The sequence below is a fragment of the Ornithodoros turicata genome, unplaced genomic scaffold, assembly GCF_037126465.1.
Source record: "Ornithodoros turicata isolate Travis unplaced genomic scaffold, ASM3712646v1 Chromosome45, whole genome shotgun sequence".
Lineage (NCBI taxonomy): Eukaryota > Metazoa > Arthropoda > Arachnida > Ixodida > Argasidae > Ornithodoros > Ornithodoros turicata.
Window position 1 is genome coordinate 448,910 of NW_026999376.1, and position 18,340 is coordinate 467,249.

The 18,340-nt window shown below is 48.8% G+C and overlaps 1 protein-coding gene and 17 non-coding genes across 18 annotated transcripts in view; all 18 read left to right on the forward strand.

Annotated features, from left to right (window-relative positions):
* Positions 1-149: 149 nt before the first annotated feature.
* Trnan-guu (transfer RNA asparagine (anticodon GUU)) lies at positions 150-223 on the forward strand. The gene has a single exon. It is a non-coding gene; the product is annotated as a tRNA-Asn (tRNA).
* Positions 224-412: 189 nt separating this feature from the next.
* Positions 413-486, forward strand: Trnan-guu (transfer RNA asparagine (anticodon GUU)). The gene has a single exon. It is a non-coding gene; the product is annotated as a tRNA-Asn (tRNA).
* A 189-nt stretch (positions 487-675) lies between these two features.
* Trnan-guu (transfer RNA asparagine (anticodon GUU)) lies at positions 676-749 on the forward strand. The gene has a single exon. It is a non-coding gene; the product is annotated as a tRNA-Asn (tRNA).
* A 189-nt stretch (positions 750-938) lies between these two features.
* Trnan-guu (transfer RNA asparagine (anticodon GUU)) lies at positions 939-1,012 on the forward strand. The gene has a single exon. It is a non-coding gene; the product is annotated as a tRNA-Asn (tRNA).
* A 189-nt stretch (positions 1,013-1,201) lies between these two features.
* On the forward strand, positions 1,202-1,275 carry Trnan-guu (transfer RNA asparagine (anticodon GUU)). The gene has a single exon. It is a non-coding gene; the product is annotated as a tRNA-Asn (tRNA).
* A 189-nt stretch (positions 1,276-1,464) lies between these two features.
* Positions 1,465-1,538, forward strand: Trnan-guu (transfer RNA asparagine (anticodon GUU)). Its single transcript has one exon. It is a non-coding gene; the product is annotated as a tRNA-Asn (tRNA).
* A 189-nt stretch (positions 1,539-1,727) lies between these two features.
* Positions 1,728-1,801, forward strand: Trnan-guu (transfer RNA asparagine (anticodon GUU)). The gene has a single exon. It is a non-coding gene; the product is annotated as a tRNA-Asn (tRNA).
* Positions 1,802-1,990: 189 nt separating this feature from the next.
* Trnan-guu (transfer RNA asparagine (anticodon GUU)) lies at positions 1,991-2,064 on the forward strand. The gene has a single exon. It is a non-coding gene; the product is annotated as a tRNA-Asn (tRNA).
* A 189-nt stretch (positions 2,065-2,253) lies between these two features.
* Positions 2,254-2,327, forward strand: Trnan-guu (transfer RNA asparagine (anticodon GUU)). The gene has a single exon. It is a non-coding gene; the product is annotated as a tRNA-Asn (tRNA).
* Positions 2,328-2,516: 189 nt separating this feature from the next.
* Positions 2,517-2,590, forward strand: Trnan-guu (transfer RNA asparagine (anticodon GUU)). The gene has a single exon. It is a non-coding gene; the product is annotated as a tRNA-Asn (tRNA).
* A 189-nt stretch (positions 2,591-2,779) lies between these two features.
* On the forward strand, positions 2,780-2,853 carry Trnan-guu (transfer RNA asparagine (anticodon GUU)). Its single transcript has one exon. It is a non-coding gene; the product is annotated as a tRNA-Asn (tRNA).
* A 1,067-nt stretch (positions 2,854-3,920) lies between these two features.
* Trnan-guu (transfer RNA asparagine (anticodon GUU)) lies at positions 3,921-3,994 on the forward strand. Its single transcript has one exon. It is a non-coding gene; the product is annotated as a tRNA-Asn (tRNA).
* A 527-nt stretch (positions 3,995-4,521) lies between these two features.
* Trnan-guu (transfer RNA asparagine (anticodon GUU)) lies at positions 4,522-4,595 on the forward strand. The gene has a single exon. It is a non-coding gene; the product is annotated as a tRNA-Asn (tRNA).
* Positions 4,596-4,784: 189 nt separating this feature from the next.
* Positions 4,785-4,858, forward strand: Trnan-guu (transfer RNA asparagine (anticodon GUU)). The gene has a single exon. It is a non-coding gene; the product is annotated as a tRNA-Asn (tRNA).
* Positions 4,859-5,047: 189 nt separating this feature from the next.
* Trnan-guu (transfer RNA asparagine (anticodon GUU)) lies at positions 5,048-5,121 on the forward strand. The gene has a single exon. It is a non-coding gene; the product is annotated as a tRNA-Asn (tRNA).
* Positions 5,122-5,310: 189 nt separating this feature from the next.
* Trnan-guu (transfer RNA asparagine (anticodon GUU)) lies at positions 5,311-5,384 on the forward strand. Its single transcript has one exon. It is a non-coding gene; the product is annotated as a tRNA-Asn (tRNA).
* Positions 5,385-6,448: 1,064 nt separating this feature from the next.
* Positions 6,449-6,522, forward strand: Trnan-guu (transfer RNA asparagine (anticodon GUU)). Its single transcript has one exon. It is a non-coding gene; the product is annotated as a tRNA-Asn (tRNA).
* A 5,413-nt stretch (positions 6,523-11,935) lies between these two features.
* LOC135374164 (piezo-type mechanosensitive ion channel component-like) overlaps positions 11,936-18,340 on the forward strand; it is a 123,867-nt gene continuing 117,462 nt past the window's right edge. The window contains exons 1-4 of the mRNA XM_064607177.1: positions 11,936-12,047; positions 12,458-12,553; positions 12,608-12,868; positions 14,395-14,710. Coding sequence (XP_064463247.1) covers positions 11,984-12,047; positions 12,458-12,553; positions 12,608-12,868; positions 14,395-14,710 — 737 coding nt within the window. The 5' untranslated portion in view covers positions 11,936-11,983. The remainder of the gene's footprint in view (positions 12,048-12,457; positions 12,554-12,607; positions 12,869-14,394; positions 14,711-18,340) is intronic.

Here is an 18,340-nt window from a genome sequence, read left to right on the forward strand (position 1 = left end):
GTGCAATGCCTCGTTCTCCTGGAACAGTGACACAGATAAGGGGGGTACATGTAGTGTGTTGCTCCAAGCCGGAGTCCACTTTCTTGATCACGAGCGTTTCGTTTTTTCTTAATTTGATGTTAATACGTATGAAAATAAAGGGGAGGAAAGCCTCCGTGGCGCAATCGGATAGCGCGTTCGGCTGTTAACCGAAAGGTTGGTGGTTCGAGCCCACCCGGGGGCGCAAACTGGGTGTCTTTTAGTAGAGTAACGTGATTTACATGGTGCAATGCCTCGTTCTCCTGGAACAGTGACACAGATAAGGGGGGTACATGTAGTGTGTTGCTCCAAGCCGGAGTCCACTTTCTTGATCACGAGCGTTTCGTTTTTTCTTAATTTGATGTTAATACGTATGAAAATAAAGGGGAGGAAAGCCTCCGTGGCGCAATCGGATAGCGCGTTCGGCTGTTAACCGAAAGGTTGGTGGTTCGAGCCCACCCGGGGGCGCAAACTGGGTGTCTTTTAGTAGAGTAACGTGATTTACATGGTGCAATGCCTCGTTCTCCTGGAACAGTGACACAGATAAGGGGGGTACATGTAGTGTGTTGCTCCAAGCCGGAGTCCACTTTCTTGATCACGAGCGTTTCGTTTTTTCTTAATTTGATGTTAATACGTATGAAAATAAAGGGGAGGAAAGCCTCCGTGGCGCAATCGGATAGCGCGTTCGGCTGTTAACCGAAAGGTTGGTGGTTCGAGCCCACCCGGGGGCGCAAACTGGGTGTCTTTTAGTAGAGTAACGTGATTTACATGGTGCAATGCCTCGTTCTCCTGGAACAGTGACACAGATAAGGGGGGTACATGTAGTGTGTTGCTCCAAGCCGGAGTCCACTTTGTTGATCACGAGCGTTTCGTTTTTTCTTAATTTGATGTTAATACGTATGAAAATAAAGGGGAGGAAAGCCTCCGTGGCGCAATCGGATAGCGCGTTCGGCTGTTAACCGAAAGGTTGGTGGTTCGAGCCCACCCGGGGGCGCAAACTGGGTGTCTTTTAGTAGAGTAACGTGATTTACATGGTGCAATGCCTCGTTCTCCTGGAACAGTGACACAGATAAGGGGGGTACATGTAGTGTGTTGCTCCAAGCCGGAGTCCACTTTCTTGATCACGAGCGTTTCGTTTTTTCTTAATTTGATGTTAATACGTATGAAAATAAAGGGGAGGAAAGCCTCCGTGGCGCAATCGGATAGCGCGTTCGGCTGTTAACCGAAAGGTTGGTGGTTCGAGCCCACCCGGGGGCGCAAACTGGGTGTCTTTTAGTAGAGTAACGTGATTTACATGGTGCAATGCCTCGTTCTCCTGGAACAGTGACACAGATAAGGGGGGTACATGTAGTGTGTTGCTCCAAGCCGGAGTCCACTTTCTTGATCACGAGCGTTTCGTTTTTTCTTAATTTGATGTTAATACGTATGAAAATAAAGGGGAGGAAAGCCTCCGTGGCGCAATCGGATAGCGCGTTCGGCTGTTAACCGAAAGGTTGGTGGTTCGAGCCCACCCGGGGGCGCAAACTGGGTGTCTTTTAGTAGAGTAACGTGATTTACATGGTGCAATGCCTCGTTCTCCTGGAACAGTGACACAGATAAGGGGGGTACATGTAGTGTGTTGCTCCAAGCCGGAGTCCACTTTCTTGATCACGAGCGTTTCGTTTTTTCTTAATTTGATGTTAATACGTATGAAAATAAAGGGGAGGAAAGCCTCCGTGGCGCAATCGGATAGCGCGTTCGGCTGTTAACCGAAAGGTTGGTGGTTCGAGCCCACCCGGGGGCGCAAACTGGGTGTCTTTTAGTAGAGTAACGTGATTTACATGGTGCAATGCCTCGTTCTCCTGGAACAGTGACACAGATAAGGGGGGTACATGTAGTGTGTTGCTCCAAGCCGGAGTCCACTTTCTTGATCACGAGCGTTTCGTTTTTTCTTAATTTGATGTTAATACGTATGAAAATAAAGGGGAGGAAAGCCTCCGTGGCGCAATCGGATAGCGCGTTCGGCTGTTAACCGAAAGGTTGGTGGTTCGAGCCCACCCGGGGGCGCAAACTGGGTGTCTTTTAGTAGAGTAACGTGATTTACATGGTGCAATGCCTCGTTCTCCTGGAACAGTGACACAGATAAGGGGGGTACATGTAGTGTGTTGCTCCAAGCCGGAGTCCACTTTCTTGATCACGAGCGTTTCGTTTTTTCTTAATTTGATGTTAATACGTATGAAAATAAAGGGGAGGAAAGCCTCCGTGGCGCAATCGGATAGCGCGTTCGGCTGTTAACCGAAAGGTTGGTGGTTCGAGCCCACCCGGGGGCGCAAACTGGGTGTCTTTTAGTAGAGTAACGTGATTTACATGGTGCAATGCCTCGTTCTCCTGGAACAGTGACACAGATAAGGGGGGTACATGTAGTGTGTTGCTCCAAGCCGGAGTCCACTTTCTTGATCACGAGCGTTTCGTTTTTTCTTAATTTGATGTTAATACGTATGAAAATAAAGGGGAGGAAAGCCTCCGTGGCGCAATCGGATAGCGCGTTCGGCTGTTAACCGAAAGGTTGGTGGTTCGAGCCCACCCGGGGGCGCAAACTGGGTGTCTTTTAGTAGAGTAACGTGATTTACATGGTGCAATGCCTCGTTCTCCTGGAACAGTGACACAGATAAGGGGGGTACATGTAGTGTGTTGCTCCAAGCCGGAGTCCACTTTCTTGATCACGAGCGTTTCGTTTTTTCTTAATTTGATGTTAATACGTATGAAAATAAAGGGGAGGAAAGCCTCCGTGGCGCAATCGGATAGCGCGTTCGGCTGTTAACCGAAAGGTTGGTGGTTCGAGCCCACCCGGGGGCGCAAACTGGGTGTCTTTTAGTAGAGTAACGTGATTTACATGGTGCAATGCCTCGTTCTCCTGGAACAGTGACACAGATAAGGGGGGTACATGTAGTGTGTTGCTCCAAGCCGGAGTCCACTTTGTTGATCACGAGCGTTTCGTTTTTTCTTAATTTGATGTTAATATCGTATTTTCACGCGTATTAGCCGCGGCTTATGCGCGAATTTTTTTTTTCGCGGACGCTCTGCGGCCTATCCGCGGGTGCGGCTTATCTGATGGCTATTTTTCCCTGGTGTTTTCCCCATACCCCGGATTAAATGAATGGGCCGACAGTGCCTCATGTTTTTCGGAGCAGGACCGCCCTGCCAGTGCACGAACAATACCGAACAATACCGAACAGGGGCGGGTCCACAGTCGAGTGGACTGACCTTCCGAATACATTCCCCCACGCAGCTTTAACAAAAGGGGGTGACAGTGATTAATGTCTCCTGGAACACCACTAACTCGTCAATCCACGAAAAACACGCAACAAGGGCACAATCCGATCTTAGTAGAACACTAGAACTGACCTCCTTTGTTATCTATTACGCCGACACCGGAATGTGGACCACAGGGTTTATGGCCTTCCCTACGGTCTCTTTTGTCGGCAGACCCACAGGAAGGGTTCAATACACCTGACATCGGGATAAAACGTGTTCAGCTAGATGTCAGTTCTTATTTGACCAGAGCAGCAGCATTCGTGGACACGGGCACGGCAGTTAGAGGTGAGGCATGGCTCCAACGCGGAGGCACAGCTACGACAGCGGCTTCAAACTAAAAGTCGTCGATGTCGCGGACCAGTACGGGAACAGGGCAGCTGGAAGGGAGTACGGCGTCGACGAGCGTTGAGCGTCTCCATTGATTTTGTTTGTTTATCACTGGTTTAGCGCACAAAGCAGTCGCGTCGTATTACCCGCAGCTTATCTGCGAGTGCGGCTTATCTGCAAAAACATTTTCAAAATGTATCTAAAAACGAGTCCTGCGGCTTATCTGCGGTGCGGCTAATACGCGTGAAAATACGGTACGTATGAAAACAAAGAGGAGGAAAGCCTCCGTGGCGCAATCGGATAGCGCGTTCGGCTGTTAACCGAAAGGTTGGTGGTTCGAGCCCACCCGGGGGCGCAAACTGGGTGTCTTTTAGTAGAGTAACGTGATTTACATGGTGCAATGCCTCGTTCTCCTGGAACAGTGACACAGATAAGGGGGGTACATGTAGTGTGTTGCTCCAAGCCGGAGTCCACTTTGTTGATCACGAGCGTTTCGTTTTTTCTTAATTTGATGTTAATACGTATGAAAATAAAGGGGAGGAAAGCCTCCGTGGCGCAATCGGATAGCGCGTTGTAGCCATTGAGGTTTTATGTACGTTTTAGCATGGAATAAAAAAAAATAAAAATAAAAAAATCGGATAGCGCGTTCGGCTGTTAACCGAAAGGTTGGTGGTTCTGGCCCACCCGGGGGCGCAAACTGGGTGTCTTTTAGTAGAGTAACGTGATTTAAATGGTGCAATGCCTCGTTCTCCTGGAACAGTGACACAGATAAGGGGGGTACATGTAGTGTGTTGCTCAAAGCCGGAGTCCACTGTGTTGATCACGAGCGTTTCGTCTTTTCTTAATTTGATGTTAATACGTATGAAAATAAAGGGGAGGAAAGCCTCCGTGGCGCAATCGGATAGCGCGTTCGGCTGTTAACCGAAAGGTTGGTGGTTCGAGCCCACCCGGGGGCGGAAACTGGGTGTCTTTTAGTAGAGTAACGTGATTTAAATGGTGCAATGCCTCGTTCTCCTGGAACAGTGACACAGATAAGGGGGGTACATGTAGTGTGTTGCTCAAAGCCGGAGTCCACTGTGTTGATCACGAGCGTTTCGTCTTTTCTTAATTTGATGTTAATACGTATGAAAATAAAGGGGAGGAAAGCCTCCGTGGCGCAATCGGATAGCGCGTTCGGCTGTTAACCGAAAGGTTGGTGGTTCGAGCCCACCCGGGGGCGCAAACTGGGTGTCTTTTAGTAGAGTAACGTGATTTAAATGGTGCAATGCCTCGTTCTCCTGGAACAGTGACACAGATAAGGGGGGTACATGTAGTGTGTTGCTCCAAGCCGGAGTCCACTGTGTTGATCACGAGCGTTTCGTCTTTTCTTAATTTGATGTTAATACGTATGAAAATAAAGGGGAGGAAAGCCTCCGTGGCGCAATCGGATAGCGCGTTCGGCTGTTAACCGAAAGGTTGGTGGTTCGAGCCTACCCGGGGGCGCAAACTGGGTGTCTTTTAGTAGAGTAACGTGATTTAAATGGTGCAATGCCTCGTTCTCCTGGAACAGTGACACAGATAAGGGGGGTACATGTAGTGTGTTGCTCCAAGCCGGAGTCCACTTTGTTGATCACGAGCGTTTCGTCTTTTCTTAATTTGATGTTAATACGTATGAAAACAAAGAGGAGGAAAGCCTCCGTGGCGCAATCGGATAGCGCGTTCGGCTGTTAACCGAAAGGTTGGTGGTTCGAGCCCACCCGGGGGCGCAAACTGGGTGTCTTTTAGTAGAGTAACGTGGTTTACATGGTGCAATGCCTCGTTCTCGTGGAACAGTGACACAGATAAGGGGGTACATGTAGTGTGTTGCTCCAAGCCGGAGTCCACTTTGTTGATCACGAGCGTTTCGTTTTTTCTTAATTTGATGTTAATACCGTATTTTCACGCGTATTAGCCGCGGCTTATGCGCGAATTTTTTTTTCGCGGACGCTCTGCGGCCTATCCGCGGGTGCGGCTTATCTGATGGCTATTTTTCCCTGGTGTTTTCCCCATACCCCGGATTAAATGAATGGGCCGACAGTGCCTCATGTTTTTCGGAGCAGGACCGCCCTGCCAGTGCACGAACAATACCGAACAATACCGAACAGGGGCGGGTCCACAGTCGAGTGGACTGACCTTCCGAATACATTCCCCCACGCAGCTTTAACAAAAGGGGTGACAGTGATTAATGTCTCCTGGAACATCACTAACTCGTCAATCCACGAAAAACACGCAACAAGGGCACAATCCGATCTTAGTAGAACACTAGAACTGACCTCCTTTGTTATCTATTACGCCGACACCGGAATGTGGACCACAGGGTTTATGGCCTTCCCTACGGTCTCTTTTGTCGGCAGACCCACAGGAAGGGTTCAATACACCTGACATCGGGATAAAACGTGTTCAGCTAGGTGTCAGTTCTTATTTGACCAGAGCAGCAGCATTCGTGGACACGGGCACGGCAGTTAGAGGTGAGGCATGGCTCCAACGCGGAGGCACAGCTACGACAGCGGCTTCAAACTAAAAGTCGTCGATGTCGCGGACCAGTACGGGAACAGGGCAGCTGGAAGGGAGTACGGCGTCGACGAGCGTTGAGCGTCTCCATTGATTTTGTTTGTTTATCACTGGTTTAGCGCACAAAGCAGTCGCGTCGTATTACCCGCAGCTTATCTGCGAGTGCGGCTTATCTGCAAAAACATTTTCAAAATGTATCTAAAAACGAGTCCTGCGGCTTATCTGCGGTGCGGCTAATACGCGTGAAAATACGGTACGTATGAAAACAAAGAGGAGGAAAGCCTCCGTGGCGCAATCGGATAGCGCGTTCGGCTGTTAACCGAAAGGTTGGTGGTTCGAGCCCACCCGGGGGCGCAAACTGGGTGTCTTTTAGTAGAGTAACGTGATTTAAATGGTGCAGTGCCTCGTTCTCCTGGAACAGTGACACAGATAAGGGGGGTACATGTAGTGTGTTGCTCCAAGCCGGAGTCCACTTTGTTGGTCAGGAGCGTTTCGTTTTTTCTTAATTTGATGTTAATACGTATGAAAATAAAGGAGAGGAAAGCCTCCGTGGCGTGTGTTTTGTTAATAAAAGGTGAAAAAAAAAAAAAAAAGAACTCCGTGGCGCAATCGGATAGCGCGTTCGGCTGTTAACCGAAAGGTTGCTGGTTCGACCCCACCCAAAGGCGCAAACTGGGTTTGTTTTAGGAGACTAACGTGATTTAAATGGTGCAATGCCTCGTTCTCCTGGAACAGTGACACAGATAATGGGCATACTGTGGTGTGTTGCTACAAGCTGGAGTCCGTGTTTTTAATCACAATCGTCTTTTTTTTTATTTCATGTTAATATGCATTATTAAGGGGAAGACAGCCTCCGTGGCGCAATCGAATAGCACGTTCGGTAGATAAATATGTTAATCGTTACCTGTTTGCACGTTGTAACTCATTCTGCGACACGGACGGAGCCTGCAGATACATCCTAGGGATCGAAGAATAAAAATGATACCGGTTCAACTGTTTGGCTACCGGTAACCGGAAATTTTAAAATGGCGAATCTCCTATCCGAAACTGCCTGCAGAGTTCTGACACTGAAGCGTAACCGAACCGATATACGTTTCGGTTTGGGCCCCTACCAGAAGGTGACGCGCGCACAATTTGTCAGCGTCTCCGCCCGTCATCGGTCCGCGCGGCTGCCAACGGGCTGTGCTGTTTGGGCGTCTACGCGATTTTATTTATAACGCAAGCTCACTTTAGTGAATAGAGCTCTACTCGAGAAACGTCATTATGACGTTGGTAGACAGACTGAAACCGAAACAAATCGGAACGGGAGGGCTGGGTTCCACGAATGGCCACTTGTTCGCCGCCTCCCATTGAAAGAAAAGTAGGACTGGATGTCGCGTCCCGGTCAGGGACTATCGTAATCCCCTCAAGGCGCCGGCTTTCGGGCGCGATCTTGTTCGTCCCTAGCTTCGAGCGTAGTTCAACTCTACCAAATTGGTGGCGTTGCCGAACACTATGACGTCATTTGTTTACGAACAGGGACTGGTCTGTCATCTCTGCTGTGTTTAGTTTTCTGTTCCTAGCCCATATTACTACCTGTGACGATATCAACTTCTCAAACCAAATCTCAGCGTCGGTTTTGTGCATTACTATATTTATGCGCCGAGATGGAAAAGCGTGTGGCAAAGAGGAAATTAGGGGGAAAGGAGGGGGGGTCGCGACGCGACATGTTGAGGTTCTGATGGGTCGCAGGGTAGCAAAGCTTGGGGACCACTGGCGCAAGCGATGTGCTTTAGCGTATTCACGCATGTATGCAGGCTAGGTCGCAAACCTGCCAGATATGGTGCTGCGCGAGTCACAGACGCTTTGACCGAAAAAATGGAGCGTTAACAGCATGCGTCCCATAATGATGTGAATGAAACTTCAAAGCGTGGAGTTATAATAATAATAATTTATTTGGTCACAAAGTTGACCGGGGACAGCGACAAAAAGTGACAATGTGACTTGACGAGGTCACCGTCCCCGTACAGCAGCACCACATAGTATTTTATTTATTTATTTATTTATTTACAGAAAAGTGAGGTATTAGGACAGTACACCTTACAGAAAAACAGAAATAAAACGATACACTTATTCGACACACTTCTTAACTTGTAAAATATTCCCTAACACATTTCCTTGTTGCCCCTAGTAAGTTAATGGAATTGTTATTTAACAATGTTGGCAGAGCATGTTATATCTGTTGTTCACCATATGATGTTCTACATTTTGGAATGATCCATTCATGCTGATGACGATGAAAGTGCGTATATATAGCAGGTGAGAGGATGGCGATATTAAGCAGGACAGGGTCCGTTTCCCTCGTGGCTTTTACGTAGGCAATTGAGAGTCGGTACTCATACAAACGGTGAATGGGAATAATATCGTGTTTTCTAAATAAGCCGGAAGTCGTGTGATTATATGGCAAGCCCTCCATCAAAGGGTTAGTTGGTTCTTCCGTTTGTGCGCTTTTTGTACTATACTGTGCTAAGAAGCGGCGCGCGACAAAGCATCCTGCCACTATACTCAGCCAGATGTTCAGACATGCGGACCAAAGAGTACAGTGACTTCAGCAAGAAGTGAACGCATTTGCAGGCGAAACCCGTGTTTCTGCACGAGGTCCATACCAGTCTTTGGTCGGGTTTGCCATAGCGCCGCACGGATGTCGTGTACGGTGACGGGGGGGGGGAGACCATTGACCCTCTGCGGCAGTGCTGTCCTATCTCGCACGTGTTTGGCGGTGCGCCAGAGAGTACAGTGAATGTTTTAATACCCTCTCTATCAATTCATAAAGGAAATATCAGCATGTCCACGATGAAGCACACGATACAGTGTGCTTGCACGCTGCATGCCACTTCGCTTGCCAACTTGGAAAGTTCGGCAATTGGGGCACAGTTGTCCCTCCGATGTAGAGATGCATAATTTTCGGAAATTTTGGACCGCTCGAAAAAAAAAACGAATTTTTTTTTCGAAAAATTGGAAAAAATGGAAACAAACGCGGTTACTGCTGAGTCGAAGCCTTGCCGGCCAAGCCGCAGCATACAATGAGCTAGAAACTTTAGTGGTGTTCACCCTCTAGGCATAAATGCAGAGCAGAACATCGCATGAGACGGCTGTCCACTCAGCGATAGGTAATTGGAACAACCCGCCACTCCGACCTGAACACAGACATTATGTGAACGCGATGGCGATCGCTTTGAGCAGCCAGACGGGGCTCTAAGTTGGCGGTTGTGGGCGGATTAGAGGCACCTAAAGCACTGTTGGCGGGTTGGAACGCATCGAAGGCACGAAAATTTACATTTTTGAATTTTTTCCCCTGGAAATTTTGAGCAATTTTTCCGGAGACGAGAAAAAAAAACAAAAAACTTTTTTTCGCAAAATTTCCGTTTTTTTTTCCTGGGCTTCGCATCTCTTACGCTAGCACAACTGCTTCGCAACTCTACTCCGATGTAGATCTGCAGACGTGAGTGTGTTTGTTTTTTCTGTAACAGGAGTAGGTTCTGCACATTATTTCTTGTAGTTGCCTTTTGCTGAAAACCGTTCTTCCTGTCGAAAGCCTGCTTATTGCCTCCTCTCCCTCCTTCGCTACGTGGACATACAAAGTCAGAATTCGTCTGCTACAGCGATTCGCCCTTTCTGCAAATTCAAGAACTCGCAAAATGATTACACCAACTTAGAACGTGTAGACACGAATCTGCAGACAAAAGGTGCAATACGCTTTCCAGAAAATCAGTTGTGATTAAGATGTGGGACCGTTCTGCGCTTCATTTAAGGTTGTTCCATGGTGGTGGTGGTCATGGTGGTGAAAGGGCTCGCCGGTGTGAGCCTCACATAGGTGGACAACGTCACGACTGACGGGGAATGTGCGTCCTAGGCCGACTTCTAAGGGAACTGTGGCGACATATGTCTGAAAGCGCCTGAGGAAAACCCAGGAAAAACACCAGACAGCACAGCCGGCACTGGGATTCGAACCCGGGTACCTCCCCCCACTACGGTTGTCCCATTCAATGCGCGGGACCCGTGGGACGTCCTATCACTACTCGCAGAAGACGGTAGTTCGTCTTCATGGCTAGAGCCGTTGAAAACACGATCCCAATTGGCTGACTCTTAGATGTTACGTCACGTTGGCGAGTGAGGCAGGCTGTCTCTATCGAGGTGGTGTTGGCCCGGTTAACCAAGCCAGTAGGTCTCTAGCGATTCACTACAAGACCGTGACGTGGTAATGTCGCTGTCACCGATGGAAACTGTGTGATAGCTGCCTGGCGCAACAAAGCAAGCGCTTTTTGAAGTGCGACTATGTTTTGAATGCTGTCTACCTTCGTTGCTCGATTCGTTTGTACGGATTATAAATGTAAGCGGATGCGTTGCCTGATGTTTTGTATGACCTTGAAATATGAAAGTCACTTCGTAGGCAAATTGAGGCTTTGTATGTATTTGTCCCTTCTATGTTGTTCCAGCCTCAGAACATCAGTTCTTTGTTCAACAGTTGCCGCCTGCGTGGATCCCTTCGTACGAATGTGTGTATGAGTGAGCAATAATGTAAGAGTGAAAGGAGGATGTGTGAGAGAGAGTGGCTGGTTTGTCCCTTCAGATGACGCACCCTGGAAGTCGCTGAGAAGGCGTGTTAGCTTAGCTGAATTGGTAGATCTCTGGACCGGCAATCCAGAAGATGTGGGTTCGAGTCCTACATCTCGCTAACCTTTTCAGTGACTTTCATCTTTCATCGTTAATTTCTTAGGCAAATTGAGGCTTTGTATGTATTTGTATGTATTTGCGCCAAGATGGTAAAAATGGAGAAGGAATTTCATTCATACCGACAAGTTAACGTGGAAAAATCGGACGCTCAACCACAGTCACGGACACCACAACGAAGGGCATTTGACGGATCAACCACTTTGAGGCGGCCCGGCAGGGAAGTTGACGTCACGAAGATTTCTGTTTCCGATAGGTATAGATGCGGGACCCTACGGCGGGATCATGACACGTAACGATGACGTGTCTCATAAAATGGCCGTGGTTCCGTCAAGCATCTCGCCATTTTTCCGCTTGGTAGCTGGCCACGGTGCGGTTTGTAGACTTAGAAAGACGTTTTCTCTATGATGAAAACAAGGCAAAAAATATTTCATAGTGCATATTTAGCGAATGTATAGTGCTTCAACGCAGCTTGCTTAGAAGTGTTATAAATAATTTAATGTGCCCAGTCCCTATTGATGTGGTATATGCTTTGCTTTGTCTCTGTTACAGTACTGATGCCATCTTTGACGTTGTTCCACGTGCCTGGCGGACGTTCTGTGGGGTGGTGGTGGTGATGGTGGTGAAAGGGCTTGCCGTTGTCGGCCTCACGTATGTAGGCAACGTCACGACTGACGCCCTGGGGAAATGTGCGTCCTGGGCCAAGTTCTAGCGGAACTGTGCCGACATATGTCTGAAAGCGTCTGAGGAAAACCCAGGAAAAAAAACCCTGGGAAAGAGCATCTAACTACTGGACGACGAATTACCTGAACTTCATGAATTAAGTTTTGAATTGAATTTCAGCGAAAATGCGAGACAGCAGAATTGAAGCCAATCATTATTTCAACCCACCCTCTTTCTAAAAAAAATCCCGAAGCTAACACGTACTTTGAGATATAAATCGGGAAGCTTTTGGCATGCAAATGTGCGCACAAACGCACAAGCGTGTGCACTGCTACAAAATCGAAAAGTAGAAGACGTGACACGTGCGCGCGCATCGACATTCGTCACATGGCATTTGGTCCTGTTCGCTACCGACATTGTTAGTCTGGCGTAAGCAAGAGTTATGGTAGAAGTTGTCATAGCTTGGCTATTGTATCGCGTCGCGCTGCCCATCGTTCTTCTGACAGGTAAGGACGCGATAACGCGAATTCGTGGTTCACTTCATGATCGACAAGCCACCTGCCTTGTGAACAGAGCTGTCAACCAAGGGCGAGAGAAAAGATGCCCCTAGTTCTAACGTCTACCTGCGTACATGGTCGATCCTTTAGTCCCTGTAGGTCCTTGGTGCCTGTTCTGTTCTGGTCCTTTGGCGACCACTCAGTACACTTGCTGATGATATCCCTTATCGTAAATCCTCTGTGGTTTCTTCAAAATGGATGTGCTTCATTTGGAAATGTCTTACTGTATACCCTGTTAGCCAACACCTCACGAAAGTCATTCGATGATGCGTGTTTTCGTGTAACTGTGTGTAACTTCGTGTGTAACTTTCGTGTGTAACTTGTGTTTTCTTTACATACTGGAAAATATTATGCTGCAGCTGTACTTTTCCGATACAATGTAATATCCGTGCTGTACCTTTTGATGTTACTGGCTAATCCACTGACGTCAAGCCCTACGGGAAAGAGAAAAACAGGTGAGTCTCGCGAGTGATATTTATCCCTCTTACACGTCGATGTCCACTTTTCAGCACCAGCTATTTATCTGAAAGTCATCGCGCTAACCTCCTCAGTGGTATACTTGTGCCACATCATTTACTACGTATTTTTGCTCGTGACGGCAAATGAGCTGGAGATGCCAGACATGTGTTCCTCCCGGGAGCGTCTTCTTGCCGTCCTGGGCATCGACCGCTTGAATGGCCTCACTGTCGTGCATGCATCCCGCCTTTTCGGATTGGACCTGGCCGTCTTCGTAGTTGCTGGGGCAACACTCCTTTGCTGCGAACGACAAGGTGAGGATGATGATAATGCAGCGTTGTTGACGTGCCCCGATTGGCGGAGCGCGCGTCCGTGGCTGCGCAGAGTCATTTATAGGGAGATTTTGGCCATTCTCGGATCTTTTGCCGCCTCGTGGATGGAGCCTATTTTGACGTCAGAGTCGTCGTTGCGCGGCCCAAAAAGCCTGAATCCAAGCAGAATCCGCTTATCGGCCATCTATGGCGCGCCATATCGCGCGCCTGTCCGTCAGCTTTGCTGTCGCAATGAATGCAATCTACAGGAATAACCGGCTTATGACCCACAGCCGCCTGTGATAAGGGGGGCTTCGTTGCCAAACTGAAAGGGTTCAAGGACGAAGGGCTTTCCAAGGACAATATACGCACGTGTCTTCCATCCTTGCATCGTAAACAACGAAAAGCATCAATATGGAGTCGGCAACCGGCTCACAACGCGACGACAATAGAGCACGGCGAGGGAGGTGGCTTAGCCGTGACGTCGCATGACGCGCTTCGAGTTAGGCTCCTTCTAATGGCCAAACTCTACCTATAAACGGCTCTTTGGCTGCGAAACATCCATTCAAATATCTGAACGTGCGCATGCGTGCGTACGCTTTTTTGATGTTTACTAACATGCATCACAATACATGCCCTTTTGCACTGCTTCCGGTTTTCTTGCCAAAACGACAACCGGTTTCACAGCAAGCGTGCTCTGCGCCAACCACAGCGCCTATTGATAGTTATCGTTCCTGATTTGAGGGGAGAGAGGGTCGTATACGCCTTTTTATGGCAATTTGAAACTGCCACGAAGAGGCGTACGGCGTCCCATTTTCAACAAATTCGGAAAGTGAAAGATATAATTCTGCATGGCGGCTGGTTCCGAGCGTCCTTAGTCGCGGAAGCACCGGAAGTCATCGTGGCACCGGAAGTTGTGGCGAGGGTTTGTTTATGTTTACCCGATAATGTCATGTTAAGTATTCGTCCCTTATGCGGCGGCACACGTCCTGCATGAGGTCACACAGCATCAGCTACATTTTTGTAGCCGCTCCTCTAATATTCGGATCACTCAAATGTAGCATAATGCTCCGATTTCTAAAATAATGTTTCATTACTTATACATGACATTCTCGTGTAAACATAAACAAGGCCGCATTACAGCTTTCGGTGCCACGAAGACTTCCGGTCCTTCCGCGACAAGGATGCTCGGAACCAGCCACCAATCAGAATGATAGCTTTCACTTTCCTGATTTGTTGAAAATGGGAGGCGTATGCCTCTTTGTTGCAATTTCAATTGTCATAAAAAGGGCGTATGCGGCCCTCTCTCTCCTCAAATCAGAAGCGATAACAGCATGAGTCGCCGTAGCGGTTGGCGCAGAGCGTGTTTGCTGCGAAACCGGATGTCGTTTTGGCAACAAACCGGAAGCGGTGCAGAAGGGCATGTATTGGTGTTACCGGCGCAGTTGAATCAACTTGCTATGCTATCTGTCGCTTTTATGTTACCGATCGCCATTGATGCAACTAACGTAAGCATATCACCTTTCCAGAAACTGCTCGTTCCGAAAACATTCGACGACTTCCACAACGAAACAAACGCCGACACGCTGGGCGTTTCTTTGGGGAGCTAACTGTCCTGTCTCTAATGGCTGCAGCGGGAAGCTTTCGCTCTTCGCTGTCGTCCATGGCGTATTTCCTCTCCTTTCTTGTCGTGGCGACATGCCTAGCCCTTCACAGCCGACTAGATGGCAGTTTCATTGGTCGCTTCTTGCTCTTGCTGTACAGTGGGCTGCATACACTGGTGGTCTATTCTTATCAGTTGGACTACGCACAGAATTTCATTCCATCTACCGAAATTCAGTGGAGGTTCGTACGGTTCATGAAAGCTATTTCTTTGCGTTGACGTTACAGAGGTTCCCTGCAATGAGGAGTTTTAATATGCCGCTACCGAAAGCACGCGAGCTAACGGCGTCTGCGGGGATAGCTCCCTCCTTGCATTTTGGCGAGCACCGGTTTAGACCCTGGTTTTAGTCACGGAGGAAGGAATGAGAGGAGGAGGCTAATTTCATCGAACAGTGAAGCTGGATACACTACCACAATTTGTCTCTAGTCAGGGAAGATAACATTTGAAGAATCCACGTGACCAGGTGTCTATCTAATCACAAGGTATCCGTACGGTCACAGAAGGAACAATGTGTTCCTCGACCTTCAAATGTGCCCTCTTATTTGGGAGGAGCACCAATGAGGTAGCTTTACAGACAACAGGGGGAGAGTGAAAGTGGGAATAATGGGTAAACAGCTTACTCAATTGCATAGCGTATTGGAGCCCATACGGGGGACGTCACCACTTGCTTTCCGGATTTGATTTTACAGTTACTTCGTCGCGTACTTTGTGATCTCCTGTAGATAGGCGTGAATGGTGGTTCGTGTTCGGTATGATGCTCACCAAATTTTTTTTTCGAATCCTTGAGAAGTACTTCCTTAAACAATAACGCAGTTTTCAGAGTCCATGTATATGCCTCACGACATCCCTTCCTGACCATCATTCCCAGTGACGTCGTTCTTTCCCCGGATTTGCAGAAAACGGGGGCGTACGCCATTTTTGTGACATTATGCAGTTCATAATTGCCACAGAAATCAAATGGCGTACGCCCCCCCCCCCCTTTTCATCAAATCAAGCGAGAGGACGTTGTCATTCGGGAGCACAGAGGTGGCACTCAATGTATTGCTCCGTAGATGAAAGCGTGTTGGTCGAACGCAATGCATCCTGGACAGGTCCTGGTCGCACGTCACTGCAAACGTCCAGGCACACGTGACCTTAAAGGGACTATGAAATTTCCCGAACCCCCATACTTTTTTTCGATGGAAACTGTTCTTCCCGCAGAGAAACTAATATGCCACAAATTTTTCCGGACGAAATCGCTCCACTCTGCGAGGAGCGCGCGCTGGAAATGTCTCTTCCGCGTTCCTCCTCTCCCGCGCATATTTCCCTGCCGATGGTGCAACTGTACGGACCGCACTTCGGTTCCCCGTTACGTCACCGGCGTTGCACAATGGCAAGTAATGCCACGAGCTCGCGCTGTGGCTGCCGCCACTGCCGAAATCTGCCGATCACGCGAAAGCTGCTGTCATGGAGATTTCCACTCCCGATGAACGCATACGCGGGATCCTACGGCGCATGCTCCTGGTGGGATTCCTAGGCTCGGCAACACGTCACGATGACGTGTAGCTGAGCCGGCCGTGGTCGCGTCAAGTTGCCCGTTGTGTCTCCGCTCGGCAGCTCGCCACGGCGCGGCGCTAGCTGTCCTCCCTTCGCCGCTCCGTTTAAATTCGCTCCCGAGAAATCCGCTCGCGCGACGAAAGTAAAATTTCGGTTCTAGACTCAGAAAAATGTCTTCTTTCGAAAGAAACGAAGAAAGAAATCGTTTCATAGTCCCTTTAAAGATGGCGGCGCCTGTGATCGGCGGCCAAACCGTTTGTAAACAATGCGGTTGTTGTTTCTGCGCGACGTTTTGGATGCCTTTCGATCACGGTAATTATTTTTATCCGATAATCTCGCAGTAAAATGCGCAGTTTTGCACATAAGGCCTCGTACTGTTGACGACTTCCAAAGATGTGATGACGACCGCGCGTTAAGACTCACCGAGCCGATGCGATGTACTTAAACTAAGGAGAAATGGGCTACCATGTTGCGGAAGAAGCACCGCATAAACCATGCAAAACCACGCTTGCAAAATATGTTCATCTCTTGGCTTTATGACGAAGGAGATATATCGGTAAGCTGCAAAACGACATGTAAACAAAGTCACATGACCTCAAAATGACGTTTTCTGTGACGTGCCAGGACAAGATGGTAGTTTTTCCAAAGGCACCCACTTGAGGGTAGTTACAACAATGGCTGATTTGTGTCACCCCTGTGTTCGGGAGGATGGTTGGCTAGGAGCGTGCTATGCGGCGAAGCTCTGTTTTCATAGTGTGGGAGTTCAGCGAGGAGCGGCACACATTCCCGATCCGCTTCGCTTGCGCGCATGCGCCCAGGGCGATACGAAAACGTTTTCTTGAGGATATCATAGATGGCGCCTTTGCTGGCGTCTGAGCATCAGAGGCGGAATCGATGTAAAGCGTCACTTTATTGCTCGAACCGGTGCGAAAACCGGAATCTTCGGTGATCAAAGGGTCTCCTCATTGGCTTTCTCACATAACGTGACTCTTCAAGAAAGCTACTCGTTACAAGGTAAAACTCGTTCATGCGTCACTTGCCTCACGCTTCTCCCGAATACCCTGAAGGCGCTTCCGCTTCTTCCTTTCACCGTACCGCGGCGCCGTCACTGTCTTTACCGGTGGCAGCCGCCGGTGAGGCTCCCGGCAACAAGCTCTGATGTGTAGTTTGATGGAAAAGTGCGTCTCAAACGCTGGAGTAAAAAGGATGCGGTACCTGCAAGAGGTATATCACCAACTAAAAATGCTTAGTTTTTCTTGCGTCTCGCCCTTGTAAGGGTAGAAAACCAACCTCCATTGTAAACAGGGGCTCGGGTAACATAAGTGTTTTGCGTGTTGTGCTGCAATGAGCCAGCGTACAGTTCAATACAAAATTCATGTTCTCTCCGGATGAATATATTCTCGCGCGGCGCGAAACACTTGCTTGTTGCCATGTGGCTTAGCGACGTTGGAGCGCGTTGGAGAATGGTGGCGCTTTTATGTATTCCGCATGAAGAATGAGCTGGAAAGTTCCCGGTATTTTTTCGCCCGACCTCTTACCTAAAGTAAGAACGGCATGATGCGTATTTCACCGCAAAAACGCATCGTTGTTCCCTGGGCGCCAAATTTCACGCGTACCCTCTTGATAATGAACTTCACCTCATTGAGCGCTCCTAGCCAACCATCATCTCGAATGATATCGTTATCTGCCCTGGTTTGTTGAAAACGGGGGGCGGACGCCTTTTTGTGACAATTATGAACAGCATAAGTGTCACAAAAAAGGCGTACGCCTCCCGTTTTCAACAAATCGGGGCAGATAACGATATCATTCGAGATATGGTGGTTGGCTAAGAGCGTGCTATGCGGTGAAGTTCATTTTTAAGAGTGTACCCGCATACCCGCGGACGTACCCGCAGCTCAATCCGCACTCAGGGTTCAGTTATGCCACATGATCGTCGCAGCACGAAATGATTTATTGATGCTGGAGACACTGTCCGTTAGCCATGGACGAAATAAGAAAAGAAGGCGCCCCAACGGCTCTTCGACAGAAGAGAGAAGCGTGAGGCAAGTGACGTGAGCATAGGAGATGAGCTGTAGCCTCTTTGGAGCCGCGAGAGGGTCACGTTACCTGAACAGCCCAATGAGGTCGCTTTGCAGTCGCCACTTTGGGGGCCACTTCGGCGCGCTACCACCGCACCTGTCCAAGTATTCCGAAACTATGGATTGGGGGCTCCCATAGAGATGAATGTAACCGAAACCGGGGGGGAAAGCGAGCGATGATGTCATTGGAGTGGCACC